Here is a 19,976-nt window from a genome sequence, read left to right on the forward strand (position 1 = left end):
GTCCCTCCTGCAGGCAGAGGAGACCCCTCCCAGCGAGCACCCCCCAGTCGGTTGTGCCAACAGGTGCGTGGGCTCTCCCTCCCGCCTGATGCCCAGCAGGAGCATCTAAAGGGCCTGTCGAGAATGGGGGCTGCTGCGATGTCTGAATCCCCAGCTCAGGGAGGGAGCGCTTCCTCAGGTGACACGGTAGCCAGCCGTGGAAGAGCACAGGTGTTGTCTGCGATCCCCCCCGAGAACTCGAGAGACATCTCCACTGGGGGCCAGCTCTACCTCAAACCTGCATGAAGGCTGTGAGGGAAGACAGCAGCCGCCAGCCCTGCCCTGAAAGCAGCCTCGAAGAGGTCCCAGCCAGGTGCGACCTGCCGCCTGGGCCCTGAGCCTCCAGCAACCTCGCAGGGCTCCCCCGGCCACCACCAGGAGAGGGGACCACACACGGACAGGCCCAGCCAGCGCCGTGAGCCGCGGGAGGAGGAGCTTCCTCCCCTACTCTCGGGGATGGGGGGCACTGAAAACCCAACGGACACCTGCAGGGCGAGCACGGGAGCTGCCGGGTCCCCCCGTTTCATGAGGAACGGACTCCTCCCCGCGGGGCCTCCCCCAAGCAGCCAACCAGCAGCTCCGAGTTTGGCTTCAGACACGGCCGGCTGCTGGGAGGATGGAGGGTCACCAAGGCCAGAGACCCCTTCGGCTTCTCTTTCTCCAGGAGGCCGCCTGGGCGAATGTGAGAACAGCCTCCTCCTGAAAGGGTTTCCACACGCGCTCTGTCTGCACTGCAAGCTTTAATTCCAAAACCAGTAACCCCGACACGCAGCAACCCGCCGGCCACACGGCCTGCCTGCCCGAACCCCAGCACCCGCCCGGCAAGGAGCAGCACGCGGGGCCCCGAGCGCAGGCGTCCGCGAGCGCCTGCCAACCTCTCGCTTCCTTGGGTCCCCCAGGCTGGGTCATTTTGCTCCCGGTCCCAGTAAAACATATTAACTGTTTAGTGAAATCTCCCGTAAACTACATCCAGGAGAAAGCTGGCCTTTATTTCCTTCATTACACATTAGTCACGCTGACCTCTTTTACAGGGAGGGCAGCCCGTTATTCCTAATGGTAACAATAGCAATAAAACAAATTCTCAATTATGTGGGGGTTAACGACCCTGCTGGTGGATTAAAATAGCCCCTTACAATCTCCAGGCGCACACCTGGGGGCGGGGCTCAAGCTGGCAGGCTGGGCCGGCTCCAAGAAAGGGCGGCTGTGCGGAGAGGGGAAAGCTGGGACCGCGGGCGGCGGGGGGGTTCCTTCTGTCCCCAGGAGAGCGGTGGCTGACGCTTGGCTACACCTGATCCAGGGCTCCCAGAGAAGGGACTGCAGGCCTGATCTGCATGCCCCCGCCTCAGAGCAGAGAGTGACCCCAAAAGTCAGCTATACAACCTCTTAGCATGGCTAAGTGTCCCCAGAGGCCTTTCGGGTCTTGCTAACACAGCCCCGCAGACGCCGGCAGACTGCTAAGGTGGGTCCTTGTACTGACCGGGAGGAGCCGTGACCTGTTGATCCTCACCCCCGCAGACCCATGACAATGAACAGCACCCCGTGGGCGCTGTCATCACTCTGCGAAGACACGCGGGGCAGGACCCACCCAGGCCCAGCCTACCTCCCCGGAATCAAGAGGCTGGTGTCACGGTCCAGTTCTTCACGTTCCCCTGACTGACTGAGCGGAGGCAGGAAGTTCTCCCTGCCCATTCCCAGGCAGGTCCCTGAACACCTACCCGCACGTGCTCGAAAGGCAAGCCCGCACCCGGTCAGAGGGACCCAGCGGTGAGCGCAGCCCCACAGAGACATGATGGCAGCCCTTCTCTGTGAGAACACACTCCCGGCTTCTGACAGATCCTAGCACGTTGCCTACCAGCCACTCGGACGGGGCCACATGGGGTCGTGGACACGTCTCTCTGCCACGGGCACGCAGCCGAGCTTCTTAGGCAGGAGACCGAGTCGGGAGGACAGCCAGGCCGGGGCCCCTTCCTTCACGCGTGCACTAAGCGCTTCCCTGACACCTTCCACACACTCTGTGGAGTGGCTTCTAACCAGTGCCGGGCGCCAGGACTGCAGCGAAGTGTGGGCTTTCCTTTTTTCTGCTTTAATGGAGAAGATTTCACACACCACCATGGGCAGGTGGCGCAGTGTCACGAAGCCCACAGGGAGCCCTCACACGGCTGCGCGCAGCCCCCGACGGCGCGAGGCTCACTTCCCCACTGCCGTACCCTGGCCCAGCCCGGCTGGCTGAACGGGGATCCAGGTCACAGGCATCACGCCATTTCATTTCTTCATCCAAGAAGAGGATTCTTTTTTTCCTTCTTCAACATAACCATGAGACCATCCCGTCTAAATAAGTGCATGTATTTAATCATATTAAACAATTCCTGTCCCCATCTCCCTCAGTTGTCTGCTTCCTGCCTTCATTCTGACACACGAACAGAGCCTCCAGCCCCGAGATTCTGCTCAGCGGGGCTGGGTGGGAGGAGGCCGGAGACGGCGTATGCCAACAAGGTCCCGGGTCTTAGGACCAGGTCAGTGTGGAAGCCACTGCCTTCAGGGAGCCTGCGTCCGACAGCACGGGGTGAGTGAGGCACACGGACTTAGGACTTAAAGCAGAAGTGCTGAACCTAGTCCAGCAGGGAGGAGAGAAAACACCAGGGAACAGACTGTGGCAATTGGGAAGGCAGCACCGGGCTCCAGACACAGGCTGCGCTCTGCACAACCCCGGACCACCTGTGCTCACACACCAGAACCTCGTGGATGTCACGCTACCTAAGAAGTGGTTCCCAGTTCCACTGGAGGGACCCACCCCCCAGAAGCCCTGGTGGCACCGCCCGCCATGCTGCCCCTGCCCCCCACATCCATGAGTTCGGGCAGAGGCCAGCGTCAGAGAGGGAGGCCCCTGCAGGACACGGGCGTGCTCTGCCCCAGCAGCTCCACCACAGTGCTGTCCTGCCTGTTCCCCGGCCTGCTCGGTACGGGGCCCAGGTGGGGGTAAGACAGAGCACGTTTTTAGGGAAGGAAAAGGAGACTGACAGACTTTTTGACATGCTGTCAGAATGTCAGAATACAGGATGCTCAAGGAGAGAGAGAACTGTGAGAGAGCCAAGAGGGCAGATTCTCAGAGCTCTGAGTCTACAAGGGGTGTAAAAACCACACTTTTCAAAACCAATGTGAAGCTCTAACTCTACAGACTCCCCCCACCGCCACAGGCTCTCCTGGAATCCCACGCTCCGCGGCGGCTCTTGGGCTGTTTGCCTGACACACTCTGCTCCCCCTGTCACCCAAGAAGGCTTGCGGAGATGGAGTGGGGACTGACTCTTCCTGTCCGCCTGAAGCCCTCCCTCTGAGTTTCCAGTCAGTGGTCATGGCTGCTCCCATCCCCACTCCTGGAGGGTCCCTGTGGGACACATGCAGGGACAGCTGGTGACACACGGAGGCAGGCAGGTGGGATGAGGGAGAACAGTGTGAGCTCTAGAGCCTGTGCTGACCCTCCCTGCTGTATGCTCTGGGGCAGCATCCCTGCACCTGTGCTTCCTCAACCACAGAACAATGGCCTAACACAGCGTGCACTCAGGAGGTTGTTAGATACAACACGTATGTACATGCCCCGCAGAGTAAGTAACAAACTCTAGGAGCTTCAAATAAAAACACCAGAAACCTCAAAAAATAGCTGTTATATTAACTCACAGCAATGATTGTTTCTGTTTAACGTTACAATTGACAACAAAAGTACTGACCAGAGACTCCAAACCACGAACAGTTCTTGGCTTTAGAATTTCACACAATTTCTAGGAATTAGGAGGGCAAGACTTTGTGCAAAAGCAAGACCAAAAATTCAGCTGTTTTCCTGTCAGTCACAAATTCAGCAGGAAAGAAAATCTAACAGACCTCTGAATACTAGTCTTCAGCCCCAGGGAAACCACCACCCAGGGCAGTGAGGACACCACTGGCCAGAGAAAGGCTGGGATGCCTTGGTTCCTTATTCAGACTTTTCTTCCCAAACAAAAGAAGATATATGTGAGCCAGCCCTGCTCCAGCTGGGCCCAGAACAAAGGAGGCATGGGGGAGCCTCAGAACCGCTGTGCACCCGCCCCACAGAAGCTACAGCTCAGAGACACTCACAGCTTGCTGAGATTGTCCAGCCCCATAAAAGCGCCACTGGTGTCTTCTATCGTGCCGGAAATCTCGTTATGATCCAGATCCCTGGGGAGGAGACAGAAAGAAAGCTCACCATCCAGCCTGAGTTCTCAACTCTCTTTAACGACAAGTGGGAAAACAGACAGACACCCACTCGGCCACCTGGAAGCTGAAAACATCCGGGTGGATTCTAGGTGCCCAGCTACAACGTATGGTTGGCACAAGGGTAAGCACTGAGCCCCAGAAAGCCCATTCCACACACCTCGTGGCATGGCGTGGCCTGGTGTTCCCAGCCTTCCCACAGAGCAGACGCACACCTCAAAGATGGAGCCCCCCCCCCCCAGCTCCACGGGCTGCTCCCATGTGGGTAGGGCCAGGGCCCAGGGCAGGAAGAGGGTGCAGATAGCACATGGGAACCCACCCCCCCAGAGCAGGCATCTGACCATGGATACGGAGAATGAGCCTGAAAGGTTCTCTAAGGTTCCTGTCTGCTCTCACACTGACCAGAGTCCCTTTCCCAGAGTTGGCTGAGAAATGGCCCAAGGCACACAAAGGAAAGGGACAGTGAAGGAGTCCCCTGCACAGGGTCCTCCCTAGGACCACTCCATGCTGGCAAGTAGGTTTGGAGGCTGGAATCGTCCCTCCTCACGGGGCCTGCAGAGGCGCTGACTCGGAGCCAGGGACGACATCTGGGCGCTGAGTCAGACTTGTGACCCACTTGCCAGGGCTGGTGGATGAGGCCAACTTCTCAGCCCAGTCTCCTCCAATAATGCAGATCACAAGGCGGATGACTCAGCTTCCTTCCCTCAGCTTCCAGGGCAGATCCCAGTGCCAGGCAAAGCTCCCACCTGGTGACCAGGCCCCCCCTCTGCCCCACCAGCAGCCCCTCCAACGGGACCCATGATTCTGGGTTCCTACGCCTTCCTTTCCCAAACCCTTTCCAATGCAGAAAGGGACGCTGCTCCTGGTCCCGTGAGAGCCTTCATGAGGAATCAGCACTGCCAGGAGGGAGGGGAGCTCTGCCTGAGAAGTGCAGTGCTCCTTCTGACCTTTATTTTAGAGCAGAAAGCTCGGAGCGCCAAGATTCTGCTGTTGGAAGGGACCCCTCCTGTTGGTGGGTCTCTCCTTATTATGCTCAGACTAAAAGCCGGGGACCCAGAGCTGCCATTGTGTGTGCCTGTCTCCTCGCTCCTCACTCTGGCTGCCAAAGCTTTTCTCTTCTTTCTGGCTCAGCCTGAATGTTCCCGGCCTTGTTATTTGGGCCTTGCAAGCACTCAAAGGCTGGCTGACCTCGGCTTTAATGGCCTGGCATCCGGGCTCTTTCACACTCCCTACAATGGCCCAGCACTGAAGCCGACGCTGGCGTCTGGGCCAGGTGCAAGTGCACAAGGCCTCCCTCCCTGTCACACCAGAGCAGGCCCTCTGTGCAGTGGGGCATGCCGGGAAGGAGGCTTACGAATCCCACTGTGACTGTCCAGCGGAAACCGTCCACCCCTCTCTGGGGGCTGAATGCCCAGAGTTGCCTGGAAGTTCTCTGGAGCCAACAAAGGAAAAATTTTAACTCCTAGAAGATCATCCTGAAGCCACATCTGGGAGCCCTACCTAGTAAGGAACTTAAATGATGTTGTTGCCTCTACTTTGTTAAGTGACCCTACTGAAACTCAGGGAAAGACACAAGATTTCCTAAATGCCTCTCCTGAAATAGGGCCTCCTGGACCTAGAGTGTGCTGACAGCACGTGGGGAAGATTCCAGAGACAGAAGGAGCACACGGCGGCCGTGTTGCTCCCAGCAGCGGGACCCAAGCATCCCACCAGGGGCGCGGCAGGTAACAGCAAGGTTCTGGGCCACTGTCACCCTCTCAGCGCCACCCTGGGGGGACTGAGATATTTTTCTGCTCAACCAGTTTTTCAGCTAATTCTATGAATGTGTGATATTCTCCACACGCAGTGGGTCAGTTCTGGACCCAGTTCTGACTCGAGAGCAACAAGAAGGGAATTCAACAAGGCAGCTGGCTGGCTCCGTGGGGGACCCCTTCATTCTGTCAGCTGCCCCCGTGAACAACGTACAGAACACGCAGGTTTCGGAGGCCCCTGAAGGCGCCTTCCGCGATGTGGCTGATGGAGTTGTGGCTGAGGCGCAGGACGCTCAGGCTGCTCAGGTCGGCCAGGCTCTCCTCGTCCAGCCGCGTGAGGTTGTTGAAGGACAAGACCCTGCGGGAGGGAGGGAAGCACACATCGAAACCGTCGCGTCCCCCGGGCACGCCCTGCCCCTGCCCACTCCTGAACATGGAGCCACGGTCAGCAGGGTCTTGGTGGGACGAGAGGACACTGGCAGGCTCACCACACTTTCAAAGGCCAGAGGGGTCGTGCAGCTAGAAACCCCCCAGCGCCCCACCCCCTGCTCCTGGAACGTCTGTGTAGGTCCCAGAGACCAGAAAGCCTGTGAAGCTGTGAGGATGACACAAGGTCATACAACACGAGACCCCTGAAGGCTCCAATCCCTCATGGCGGGGTGCACGGCTCGGGGTGGGGGGGTCCTGGACTCAGGCTATCAGAAACCGCTCAGGATGGGGCCTCCCCAGCGTCGGGAGCAAGGGAGCCCAGTCACACCGCCGACGTTGGCCAGCAGAGGGCACCACCAGCTGCTGCGTGGACCAGCCCGCCTCTCACAACTTGCGGCCTTCCCAGGTAAGAGTCTCCTGTCTCCAGGCCCCCACCGCAGCCGGCCTCCAAGCAGGATGCCCCCCTCGTACTGTGAGCAGGACAGGGAACACAGACCCAAATCCCACAGCGTCCCCCAGCACCAGAATCAAACCTTCCTCCCAGCATGCCCTCCTGCACCTCTGCCACCACACGGCCCTGGATTGGCCACTTGTCCTATTTGTCCTCCATGGTTGAAAAAATGGGAAATTTGGGCTGGGGCGAGAAGAAGCAAAAAAAAAAAAAAAAAAAAAAAAAATTCGGAGATTAATGGGTTTTTAAAGGTGGCAGGGAGTAACATTCCTTCCCTCCTAGGGAAATAAGTCATGGTGTCTGTCAGTTGGAAGGACCTGGCAAGTGGTCAAAACTACATCCTCACCTGCAATTACAGAATTTAGCTGAGAGGAGGGGCCGGAAACGCTGGAAAGCTATCCTAACCTGCCTCTGAGGTTCCTGGACGCCTGGAAAAGTGATAGGCGGTTGAGGCATTTCCGTGACCTTCTCTGCCCCTGGTAACGGGGACAGACGACAGCTTACATTGCCCTACCTGCCAGACAGGGGCCCAGGGGACACACTTTCACCACCACCTCAAAACCAGCGGTGCGCGGGCCTCTGGCCGGACCAAGCACTGCTCCTCACTCAGCGACGGGCCTGGCTCGGGCACGGGGGACGGAGAAGGCCTCTCTCGCTCCCTCACGGTTCCCAGGCCTGGACAGCAACCAAGTAGGAGACTGGGGGGTTTTCTGGGGGCCACAGCCTGAGCCAAGAGCTGGCCAGAAGCCATCCATACCATGTAAGAATAACGGGCATCCGCATTGCCATGAAGGGCCAGGAAGCCACATGCACCAGGTTAACAACACGCACCCACGGAGGGTACGTCAAAGGAAAGAGGCGGGACCATGGATTTTTATAGGAGATAATCACGGGCTCAGTGAAATTTGAAATCCAAGCCAGTGTGCCACAGGTACAGAGAAACACAGAGAAAGAGAGAAAAATACCACCACAAGACTCAACACTGAGTTTATACATCGCCTTGCTGGCCTGGTGAGGTCAAGAGGGAGACAAGACAGAGGCCTGGCACTTTTAAGAGCCGTTCATTTCAGTGGATGAATCTTCAACAGTGAAGCCTACAAAAAAAGAAAACCCACCCAGACCCTCTTATAAACACAAACACAATGGACTAAGCTGGAACGGATAAACCTGGAGGGCATCACAGGGGAGGAGCCCATACGGTGGAGGAGCTACTCTTTTCCTCCAATAGCACACCCATCTTCTGCAGGGGGTCAGAAACAAACCGGCAAGAGTGTGCCCTCCAGGGGCCACCAGTGACGCATGGACACCGCACCACGGCCAGGCCCTCCTGCCATGAGCGGGTAGGTCACCATCAGTGACCTAGGCCCTAGGCCCGGCCCACAGCCCAGTCTGGGGGTGTCCGGAAGGGAGGAGGGACCACACATCGTGCAGGGAGGAGCACAGGCAGCTCGCCCCCTGCCGCAGGAGTACAGAGCAGGGAAGGGAAGAGATCAAGGGCTGGGATGATGTGTCTAAGGGAAGGAAGGTGGGTGCCCCGACCATGCAGTTCTCCCACTGTCAGGGTGTCACTGTCGCTCCGGTCCCTTCTGTGTGAGCCCCAATAAGCCTTGTCACTAGAGACACACACGTCCCTGGGTGGAGACGCCAATGGACGAGAGCCCTCCAGACATCTGCAAGGAGAACACCCATGTAGGCTTCCCTTCTGGAACCCTCTCCAAGGCCTAGAAGGCCCTAGGGACGCAGGCTGCCTGCAGGGATCCTCACAGCCCCAGCTCATCTGGAAGCAGGGGTGCAGAGAGGAGCTCAGGAGGGTGTCCAGCTCAAAGCGCCAAGTTCCGCACTGGGCCTCGCTAGGGCCGTCCTCCCCCGACACGGGCTGCAGGGTGCCTGCCCTGAGTGCCCTGCCCTGTCGGAGCTGGTCGAGGCCGCCGGGCCCTGGACCCCATCAGCGCCACCGTGCTGGAAGGGTCACCACGGGCAGTCTCTCCACGCAGGGTGAAGGCAGGACACTTACAACTCGTGCAGCTTCGGGCAGAAGCTCCAGCCTTCACGGTTAATGCGGGCGATGGAGTTGCCGCTCAGGTGCAGCTGGTGCAGGGCTGAGAGGCCGTACAGCCAGCCCCGGTTCACCTCCACCAGGCTGTTGTACTCCAGGTGCCTGCAACGACAGCACAGGGGTGAGGGCCCTGAGGAGCTAATGACGGTGGCGGTGCGGTGCGTGAGAGGCTGACGGCGGGGGGGTTGGGGGTGCATCTGGGACAGACGTGGGGGAGGACCCGCCAACCCAACCGGCAGATGGCCCTCAGTGGCAGGGCCAACCTGGGAGCTCGAAGGACAAGGGGAGACTTCCTTGAAGTGACCTGTTTAGCCAAGGACAAGCGAACCAGGCACCCAACTGGGTAGAGGGGTTCCGAGCACAAGGCCCAGCAACAGCTGAGCCCCTAAAAGGAAGAGAAAGTAGAGAAGGTGAGGGGTACCTTGTATCCCCCTCTTAGAGATAAGGAAACGGAGGCTGGGAGAAGTTAGATACCGTGTCCAAAAATCCCTGCGCAGCCGTGCAGGCGGTGAGGGGCTGCCGTTCAAACCCAGGCCTGGCCCTCCAAGTCAGCGCTCAGGACCGTGGTGCCTGGAGACACACCTGAGCTCTGGGGTCAGACTACTTGGATTTAAATCCCAGTTCTGCCACTTTACTGGCCGAATGGGGCTAAAACATGGGTAAGATGGAGAGACCCAAGGGTAGCAACTTCACAAGGCCGTTACGAGAAGCGAACAGGAAAAGGCCTGGATTTCAGCACAGTGCGGAGGGCTTTGCTCCCACCGAGGTGCCCAAGTGAGGACATTCTTACACTGGTTCCCGACCCTGCACGCCTGAGCCCAGGACAGCCCCAGCACACTGGCCTCTAATTCCAGTGCTGCCCCATGTTCCTATTACAAGTCCTGTGGGCCGCGAGGTTTTGCTCTTGTCGGTCTCGCTTTCTGCCTCTGCTCAAAATGTGAGCACATTTATAAATGACCCTCGACGTGTATGAATGCGCTCAACATAAAAACCAAAGGGCATGGACTGACTCCATTTTCTTCTGGGAGCTCTCTAACTCTCAGCACAGAAGCACAGAACCACTCTCTAACTCTCAGCACAGAAGCACTTGGATTTCGAAGTTCAAAACAACAGATTTAAGGCGGTCAAGTAAAAGTGCTTTTGAATTGATAGAAAGAGACGTGCGGCGAACCCCCAGGGCCAGGAAGGGAGGGGGAATGAAGACCGCAGAGCTAGCAGATGCCCTCATCTCACTGAGTGCGTGGATCTGGGGGTGGGTGGGAGGGGGGTCATCAGAGAGGCCTCGGATACAGAGCAGGGCACAGAGCTGCGAGACGGGATGCAGGGTTTTGTTTCCTGTTTCCACTGCAACTATCACAGAGGACATGAACACAGCGATGTAACTTACAGACCCTGGAGGGGAGAAGGTATGTGTGCACGGGCGTGTGCACGTGTACACACACATGTGGGGTTCCTGAGCAAGCTGCATCACTGACCCAAGTAACACAAGTCTCCAGCTGACCCACCAAGATGGGTGGAAACCAACAAGGAGGGGCGCCTAGCTGGCTCAGGCGTCTCTTGATCTCAGGGCTATGAGTCTGAGACCCACGCTGGGTGTACAGATTGCTTAAAAATAAAATCATGAAAAAAAAGAAAAACCACCCAAGAAAAGGACGACTAGAGATTGTCCTTTGGGAGCAGAAGTGGGGTAAAGAGGGGCTGGGGGGAGAGGGGCCGAGGCCCCGTTTCTGTCCTCTCTGACTGTACTCAGTCACGAGTGTATGTTGCTGACTGCTGAAAAACTCATTTAGATGTTTAAAAAATGGAAGACCAGTAACGGCCTTTTCTGCCCTTCTCCACACGCCTTCCTGCCGCTGCTTTTCGGGGCTCAGCCTGCAGGCGTGCTCTGTGGCCCACACGTCTGGTGGGAGGGAGGGCTCCCTTGTAAAAAGTGGAACGTCGGCACAACAGGGCCTGCTAAGCTCATGAGACATAAATAAATCTCCCGGGAGGAACTCGACACTGGGGGCCCACCTGCACATCTAGACAGACTGTCAAGTCCCAAACAGGGAGACAGGGACCTTCCTGCCACCAGTGGGAGGGGCCCACTCTGCGGCCCGCTGCCCACCAAGGACGCGCTGGGGGAGAGAAGCCCAAGCTAACCGGCTCTGTCTTCCGCCTTCAGCAGCCTGCTTCTCCGACCAGAACCACGGGAACTCCCCCGAGACTTTCCTCACCTCTGAGAAAAAGACTCTTAGATTGGGCAAAGCCACCAAAGCTACTGAGCGGGGCCCAGCCTCCCGAGACCCAGAGGGCAGGGAGCCAGGCCCAGCAGAAGTCCTCGGTGACGCTTCAAGGCAGGGGGCTGAAGGAGCCCAGCCCCGCACTTACAGCACATGGATCCTGGACAGTCCCCAGAAGGCCCCGTCCGTGAGCTTGCTGATGTTGTTTCGCTGGAGCCTGAGCACCTCCAGACTGTCAAGTCCCTGGAATGTCAGGCCCTCGATGACCCGAATGCGATTCCTATTCAGGTCCCTAAAGAGAGGAAGGCCTTGGGCTCAGAGGTCACACAGTACATGTTCCCTGCCTACACCCGTTCCCATGCAGGCCCGGCTGGGTTCCTGGCCAGCAGGGAGAACCATGGTGAGGATGTCCCAGCAAAGCCCAGACAGACTGCGGGGGCCCACCAAGTGTCCTCCAGCTGCTCCTGCCCGCGGCACAGCCAGGGACAGGGACCGGGCCACGACTCATGAAGGGAAGAGGGCACGGGGTTCCACAGAAGCCAGTCCCACCATGCCTCCCTGTGACTGACCCATGACTCTGCAGTGAGGAGGTGGGCATGACTCAGGATGGGGACGTCTTAGGTGAGGTATCTCTTAGCTCAGCAACAGAAATCCATACCAGATGCCCTGACCCGGGAAAAACCTAACCACTGGACAGCAGAGAGCAATGGCGGTTTCCACTGGAGGCGTTAATGGGGTCTCTACCGCTGGAGAGGAGTGAGTGCATGTGGGGGAGGAGGGGAGCTGACACACCAGGAAGCTCACACAGCTGGTTTCCAACCCCGGTGTGATAAAACCTCAGTGCACCAAAAGATTTGTGGAATCTGGGTGGGCTGGGTCCATTAGTAACACTGGGGGTAGGGGAGGGGAGAACACAGGGCTACCAGAAAGCCCTTGGTTTTCCCCAAATACTTCTGTAGTGTCTCACGATGATGCCCCACACATAACATCCTGAGCATCACAGACCTTCTCCAGGGCTGAAGAGACCAGAGCTCTCCCGCACAGATGTGTGTGTGAGAGTGAGTGTGTAGGAGTGTGTGCTGGAGTGTGAATGAGCGTATTGTGAGAATGTGTATATGTGTGACAGCAAGTGTGTGTGTGTGAGAGAGAGAGAGAGAGGGAAGCACAGACGTGAGAGCACTGGAGGGCAGGACACCCTGTCTTGCTGCCAAACCTAGCCCTGAGCAACTCCTGTGTTCTGTGTAAACCCAATCTCTGGTGCTGGCTTCGTTTCCCAAGAGACACTCTTCTTATACAAAGAGAACACAGGAAAACAAAAAACCAGGGAGCAAAGGATCCACTGGGTTCCAAGAAATAGGTTTTCTTGAATCCAAACCCTGTGCATTCCTAGGAGTGCACTCAGCTTTGGATATCAAAAACAAAACAAATAAATCCTTTCTTAACAAAAAACCAAACCAACTACCTTGTAATATTTATCAGCAAGACGATGGCTCACCTCTTCTTCCTCTCAGACTGCTGATAGACACCATAACATCCACAGTACAGATTTTATGGGAACTTTCACACACACACACACGCGCGCGCACGCACAACCCCTAAGACAAATGCCCCAACCGGGAGCCTAAGCATTAGCCAGGATCAACCGACCAGCAGGATTCTGCATTTCACTTTGGAATGTGCCAGTGAGGACAAGCGTGTATACCCTCAGTGGATCCTGGTTTCTCCATAACCTGAGGCAGCCCACAGACAGCAGACCCAGTGTCTAATTTGCTTTTATTAGGTGTCGCCACAGGGCCATTAAGGATAGTTTACACAGAGCCTGAAGGAGGCGGGGTGAGGAAGGGGCTGCATTTGGAACACGGTCCGTGGGGACATCTGGCCTCCATCAGGTCTGGCTCACCTTAATGAAAGTGCAGGTTCTGATACTCACAGTTGTGTCAGCCTGGGTAACTTGAATGCTTTCATGGGAAGGTGGGTGATCCTGTTTTTGCTCAGGCGAAGCACTACCAGCGACCGTGACAGGCCATCGAACGCTCCCGACTCCAGGGTGCCAATCCGGTTGCTTGCCAGGTTGCTGGACCAGCGTAGGACAGAGAACACAGGGGTCAGTAGGGGCCTTCCTCATTCTGTCACAGACACTAGTGGGGCTGGGGACAAAAGCCAGCACACACCCAGAGGGACCAGTTTCCAATGACACACTTATCATCTTTACTCTTGGACAGGGGAGCCAGGAAATCTGGCCACTTTGGGCCTCAATGGACATGTCACTGGGGCTGCCTTCCATTGTGGGGGAGAGGTCAGTGTCCTTGACCTTCGTCCCAGCACCCTCACAGTCCAGCCGGGCTGTGCATAGGGCTGGTCTCTAGAGCTATCTGCGGGATTCCCCCAATACCCACTAACCAAGAGTGAGGGTTCAAAGCTGATGAGAAAAACCCTAGAATCAGAAAGCAAACCTCCACGCAAGGTCAGAACAGATTTATTAATGTAGGGAAACAGCCCTAAATTTTATTTACTTATTCAAATATTTATTTTTTTATTTTAGATAAAGTGTCTAAGTGGGGAGAGGGGCAGAGGGAGAGAATCTCCAGCAGACTCCTTGCTGAGCAGGGAGCCCAACTCAGGGCTCGGTTCCATGACCCTAAGATCATGACCTAAGCCGAAATCAGAAGTCGGATGCTCAACTGACTGAGCCACCCAGGGGCCCCATCAGCCTTAAATTTTATGGCGGTTCTCACTGTACAACTTTATGTATATTTATATATAAATATATACACACACACACTCTTATAAATGTGTGTAAGCCAATTCATCTCAATCATTTCCAGTGTATCAAAGAAACACTAGTTGAGGAGACCTGCACGGGGTCCCTCTGGACAACAGGCAATTCTGTAACGGGATGTCCTCTCAGAGGACTGTGCACGTACACAGCACCTCCCCTCAGAGTGCGCGGCAACGTACAGGTCCCACCTGTGCGTACATTCCGCCAACACACAGAAAGAAGGAGAAACAGAGAGAAAAGGGAAGACCAATATGTTATTCCTCTCAGAAGTTGCCACTACAACCTTTCCTTCCGCCTTCCCTGGACAAAGGCTGCTTTTTGTGGCTGAAACAAAAAAGGAAAAAGATCAGAGAGCATCTGCTTCCAGAGAGCCAGGAGGGGATGAGGCACTTTTTGCCTCTCCCTCAGGCCGTGGCCCAGGGCCGGGCACACGGGGACCCCGTGCCAGCGGGGCTGCACTCTTCGCTCCTGACACTCCACAGCAGAGAACAGTCTGTGTCATGGAGACACACCGGCCAGGAGCTGCCAAGACAGCAAGGCCCTCCTGCTTCCGTGCAGAAGGAGGTCAGTGCCATTCAGTTCAGTGGCTGCTGGTTTCTCTGTCCCAAGCCAGGGAGGTCCAAGTGGCAAGTGGGCACCTCTGAAGGCCCCAGGTGGGGGGGTGCAGCACTGTCCCCTGGCCTCACAAAGACCAGGGCGCCTCCCGTTTCCAATTCTGCGGCCTTGATGCTGCCTAAGAAAGAAATCACTCCCCCTCCTTGGGGTCTTGGACAAGTCATGTGCCGGCCTTGGCCTCCCTGAACAGAGGGGGTCAAAACAACCCCTAAATGAGCCTCATGAATGAGCCCCCAAATGACTCAGGACCGGTCACGACACAGCAAGTGAAAGCTCCCATGTCATCGGAAGACACCTCTGGAGCCTGGGTTTTTAGTTTCTTCCCCAGAGCAACGTTTCCCTACCAACGAGCAGCAAGCTCAACAGGTGTGAACGGCGCTTCCTCCCTGCTCCCATCTGCTGGGTGTGAGAAGGGCTGTGAGGATGGGTGAAGGGGACGCAGACCCACAGAGACCTAAGAGGTCCTGGGAACCGCACGAGGGCATACGTGCCCCCTGGAAGAGCCCCTGCGCCAGGCCTCAGGAGGGTGGTGCCTGACAATCAGCCTCAGCAGGGAGGCCTCCGCGCAGGGCCGTTTGCTAAGCACCCCTGAACCTTCTCTCCTGGCTCTCCTGGGAGCAGCCCAGGAAGTGAGGACGAGCGCGGCACCCGTCCTTGGGGGCTAGCGGCTCTCCCAAGTGGTGGGTCTGGGAGACTCCTTCGCCTCTCCCTGCCTCAGCTGCCACCGGTGCCGGCAGACGAACGCTGCTCCTTGAGGAGACGCTCTGCAGAAGTGCCAACAGGAGACAGCGGACCGGGGTCCCCCGCCCAACCCGCTGAGACTCGGCAGGCACGGTTCGGGGGGGGGGGGGCGGCACAAACTCTGCGTCCACCCCAGGGGGCCGACGGCAGAGCAGGGCACTTACAGTTCCTTGAGCGGCAGCCCATGCGGAAAACAGGTGCTCCCGATCTCTGTGATGTTGTTGGAGCTCAAGTCCAGCACCTCCAAGGAGAGGTAAGCCTGCAGCCGACTCCCCTCCACGCCGCGGATCTTATTGTGCTGCCTGAAACACACAAAGGAGGGGACTCGAACATGTCTCTTTGCAAAGAAACAACATTTTCCCCATCGTTTCTTCCAGACATCTCCTTCTCTAGCAGATTCAGAAAATTCTCAAAGGCGTGGTGTTCTGCAAATGATGCCTCCCTTTCTGTTTTCCGCAAAGTTCCCACCTGCTGGCTGGTGCGACAGAGAACTGAATTTTCTGGCAGCCACTAGATTGTCTGCCCAAGTGCAAAGCCTAGGCTACTCTCCCCAAGGACGAGAACACAGGGGTCATGAATGTCATGTGGAGAACACCGAGACCAGAATTCAGAACTCACCAGTGCATGTTCCCATGAAGAATGTGCCTGGTGAAATCTGCCAGCTCCAGGGGCGGTTCCCATCTAGAACCTTCAGAGCAGAGCCCAGCCCCATCATGTACTGGACTGCAGGCACCAGAGCCCAGAGTTCAGGTCTAATCCAACTCAATGCCTCATGACACACCTCATATTTTGCCAGGCGTGAAGACAGGCACAAGGGATTTTTTTTTTTTTTAAATGACACACTTCTGACAACCTAAGGGGGGAACATGAACTTGGTGCTTGTTCTACCTGGAGTCGAACCCTCATATCCTCCTGACTCTACCCCCTTGATAGCTCTGCTCCTTGGGCTCCTCGTATGGAAGATGGGGTCACAACCCCTTCAGGGACGTGGATCGCCCAGCCAAAACTGCACAAAAGCTGACTTTAAGCCCAGTGCTCCGAGTGCTTAACCCTTGTCTGAGAAAGGCATTTTACCACTATGACTTAATTACACCTGTAGCCCTCTTTCTGGAAAGCCCCCAGTCTAACCGACCTAGGGGAGTTTATTAACCAGGAGAAAGACAACAAGAGCTAACCAGGGCTGGAGGCTCCCCCACTGTGGGTTTGGCTCCGCTGGGCAGATTCAAACCACAGCAGCCCTAATCCCAATACTCAGATACTTCAGGATGTGCCAGGTGGTAGAGCTAGGCCTCGGGTCCCGAGCGCTCACACGGGCCAGCTTCTGAGTCAACAGTGTCAGGCTCCCTCGCCAATCAAAGCATTCTTGAAGACAACACAAGAAAGCCAGGCGTTGCTTACCAAGTGGCATCTCTTTTAAACAAACACTTGACCAAATCGGTTCCAAAAGGCATAAACAAGCCTCTCTTTCCCAGAAGCTCTGGGGCAGCCTGTCCACTCCTTTGTTTTTTTCACAACTCTCCCAGGCCCCGAACCCAAAAATCCATTTACAAGGGCACAGCTCCGCACACGGGGAAGTCTCCCCAGCATGAAAGGCCACTTTTCCCTTCGCGTCCCCTCGCCGCCCCCACCCCCCCCCCACAAAGTGACTTCCTTTTAGTTCTTTATCATGTTCTTAATAAAGATGGTCTCTTCAGTTTGGGGACTCTAAAAGAAAAAGGAAAAAAGAAAAGAAAACCTTTATTATGTTAAGGATGGGAAAAGAACATGAAATAAAGGCAGCAGCACTGAACCTCATCCAGCAACTGTGAATGCAGGACCAGGGAGCCAGGAAAAGAGGGCGGAGAAAAGCAGGCACGCAGCACCAGTGGCCCCAAGTCACGCTACACGGGCCCAGACACACAGGAAGGGGCCACAGGACAGCTGCAAGGCCCCCCTCCACACACACTTCTCCCACGGCGCCTCGTCTCTCTCCTCTGTCTCTGCCTTTCATTTTCTACCTTTCTTGGTCTCCCTTGTTTATTCATGGACTCAACGTGTTCTGGGCCCCAGGGTGGCCCAGGCCCACTCTGGAGGAAGGACGCGAAGATGACACGGGTCTCTTCCATGTGCACAGACGTCCCCTGTTGGCCAAAAAGGCAGCCCCGGGGAAGAGACACAACCAAGCATGGGCGTGAGGAGAACAGAGGCACAGGGGACGAATTGTGCCAGAAGCACTGAATTCCATGCCTTGAGCAGTTTGTGGGGACCAGTGCCAGAGGCAGGAGGTGGACACGGAGAAGACACAAACCAGAGTGCGCTGACAAGGCCTCCCCGGCCAACCTGGGGAGTAGGGACTCCATGTCACCACGGTCCGGGACAGCGGGGGCAGCAACATGGGGACAGACACAAGAGAAGAGTAAGAGAGGGGCCCATGGGATCTGGAGAGCACAGCTGGGGCCTGCATTAAACAGTGATGCTCAAGGTTCTAGTCTGCAGATACTAAGGTAACCGGGTTAGCAGGTTAGTGGCTACAACTTGCATCCTTGTCTGCTCACGGTTCACTCCCAACAACACAGTGTCCAGAGAGATCCTGCTAAGACATCCCAAGGAATGGGGGAGCCATTTGTGAATCACCTATAGGATAAGGGATTAGTATCTAGAATATATAAAGAACTCCTAAAGCTCAACAACAACAACAACAAAAAACCCCAAACAACCTAATTTTTAAAAATGGGCAAAGGACTGGAACAGACATTTCTGCAAAGAAGACATACAAATGGCCAGTGAGCAATGAGAAGATGTTCACCATCACTAACCTCACACTCATGCAATGGCTACTGTTGAAAAAACACAAGTAAGTGTGGACGTGGATGTGGAGAAATGGGAACCCCAGCGCCATGCTGAAGAAAATGGTCCAGCGGTTCCTCAAAAAATTAAGTATCGCACGACCCAGCTGTGCCACTTCTGGCTGTATATCCCCAAGAATAGAAAGCAGGTCTGAAACAGAACACACCTGGCCAGGTTCTCTGAACCCACAGGCTCCTCCTCCCTATGCGTGTCTCTCCCTCTCTCTCTCTCTCTCTCTCTCTCACACACACACACACACACACACATGCACACAGGCACACTTTTCACTTCTTCGCTTGCTTTATTTTTTTCAAAAGCTCTAAATATCACCTCATATATCCAGTAATGTGCTTATTTCCAATCTAACACCTTCTCTCCCACCAGGCTATGGCTTGGGGCGGTGGAGATGCCAGTCTGCTCCTCCCACTAATGTGTCTCCCACCCTGGAATCGTGAGGAGCACGGAACGGGTGCTCAGTAAATATGTGCTGGTGATTCACAAAAAATGAGTACCAGTTAAATTTCCAGATCTAACAGATTTGGGGCTTGCCAGCATTTAAGCAGAAGAGAATCATGCAAGCAGAGGCGTTCAGTCCGGGAACCTGAGGGAAAGAAAGCACGTCAATGGCCCCGAGGCAGCCCAGCTGCCCAGACAACACAGGGGACAGAGCCCGCAGTGACTCCCTGGGTTCCTCTGGGCTCCAACGCTGCTGGTCCCAGCTGCCAAGGGTATACTGGCCTTTCCCCCTGGACGGATCTCCCTGCTCTACACTCTAGCCCAAAGCCCTGATCAAATCCCTCCTCAGCTCCCGTGCTCTGGAACACTGACCGCTCGGTTCTGTGCTCCCACAGACTCTAGGCCCCCCCAGCCCCAACACTGCAGGAACCACACTGTGTTAGACATCTCTGTGGACTGTCGCCACTCCACCCAAGGTGAGGAGCTCTTGCTGGGCTGACACTTGTCACAGCACAGAAGAACATGCCGGGAGTACTGCCCGGCCTGCCAGAGTTCAAATCCCAGTGAGGCAACGGGCAGGCAGGACCCTCAAGAGGAACCTCGTCTCTACAGTGAGGTGGGACGTGCCTCTGCCCCATGGGTGATGGGACCCATCACTAAGCACTTGCTCAATAAAACCAGTTGTTTTTATTGGTTATATTTGTATCCTCAGAGCCAGGCTCAGGATCTGGCTTGTGGGAAATGCTCTGGCAAAAAAATAAATGAACCAAATTAATGAATGACTGGTTCCTGTCCATTCCTCTGCCACATTTCAGGGCAAGCGGGCAGGCCTGACTCCTCTCTCAGAAACAAAGCATTGACTCCGAGCTCTCAGCCTTCCCTTTGTGCAGGAAGTAAGTGTGCTCCAGCTGGAGAGTTTCACGCCCAGCCACGGGGAGACCGGGCTGTCGTGGGCAGCTGCGCTTCAAAGCAAAACCCAGACGAAAGCTTCTGCAGGACTCGGCGGCTAGAGACCTGCTGGACCCCCAACCAGCCGCACGACATTCCCCTCCTCACTCCTGCAGCGAGAGGGGCTTATGTGCATCCCCACCCCCATCCGGCCCCAGCCCACCACACTCTACTCCATCCGGGGAAGTTGGTCTGTCCAAGAGACCGGGTCCACACACCCACCCATAAAGGCTAGAGGCCAGAGAGCCAGGGTTCAGGGGAAGCCCTCCCACCCCCTTAAGAGGAGACAGCTGTGAAAATGTGTTTGCTGCCCTGATTCCATCAGACGGTCGGTCCACTTTCAAAACCCTGCTTTTAATGCCACATCGTGCAACGTGGAGGTGGTCATCAGGTCTCTCCTTTAATGTAACTAACTGTCCACTCCCAAGAAGGTCCACGC

At 56.1% G+C, this 19,976-nt stretch overlaps 1 protein-coding gene across 1 annotated transcript in view; it reads right to left on the minus strand.

Annotated features, from left to right (window-relative positions):
• The window catches only part of LOC111143960 (leucine rich repeats and immunoglobulin like domains 1), a 109,590-nt gene that overhangs the window by 19,463 nt on the left and 70,151 nt on the right, over positions 1 to 19,976 (minus strand). Inside the window, exons 4-9 of the mRNA XM_022497996.1 lie at positions 15,472 to 15,609; positions 13,103 to 13,246; positions 11,321 to 11,464; positions 8,909 to 9,052; positions 6,229 to 6,372; positions 4,147 to 4,227 (exon numbers count right to left, since the gene is read on the minus strand). Of these exons, the coding sequence (XP_022353704.1) occupies positions 4,147 to 4,227; positions 6,229 to 6,372; positions 8,909 to 9,052; positions 11,321 to 11,464; positions 13,103 to 13,246; positions 15,472 to 15,609 (795 nt within the window). The remainder of the gene's footprint in view (positions 1 to 4,146; positions 4,228 to 6,228; positions 6,373 to 8,908; positions 9,053 to 11,320; positions 11,465 to 13,102; positions 13,247 to 15,471; positions 15,610 to 19,976) is intronic.

This window comes from Enhydra lutris, unplaced genomic scaffold, assembly GCF_002288905.1.
Source record: "Enhydra lutris kenyoni isolate GAN:26980312 unplaced genomic scaffold, ASM228890v2 scaffoldscaffold10, whole genome shotgun sequence".
Taxonomy (NCBI): Eukaryota; Metazoa; Chordata; class Mammalia; order Carnivora; family Mustelidae; genus Enhydra; species Enhydra lutris.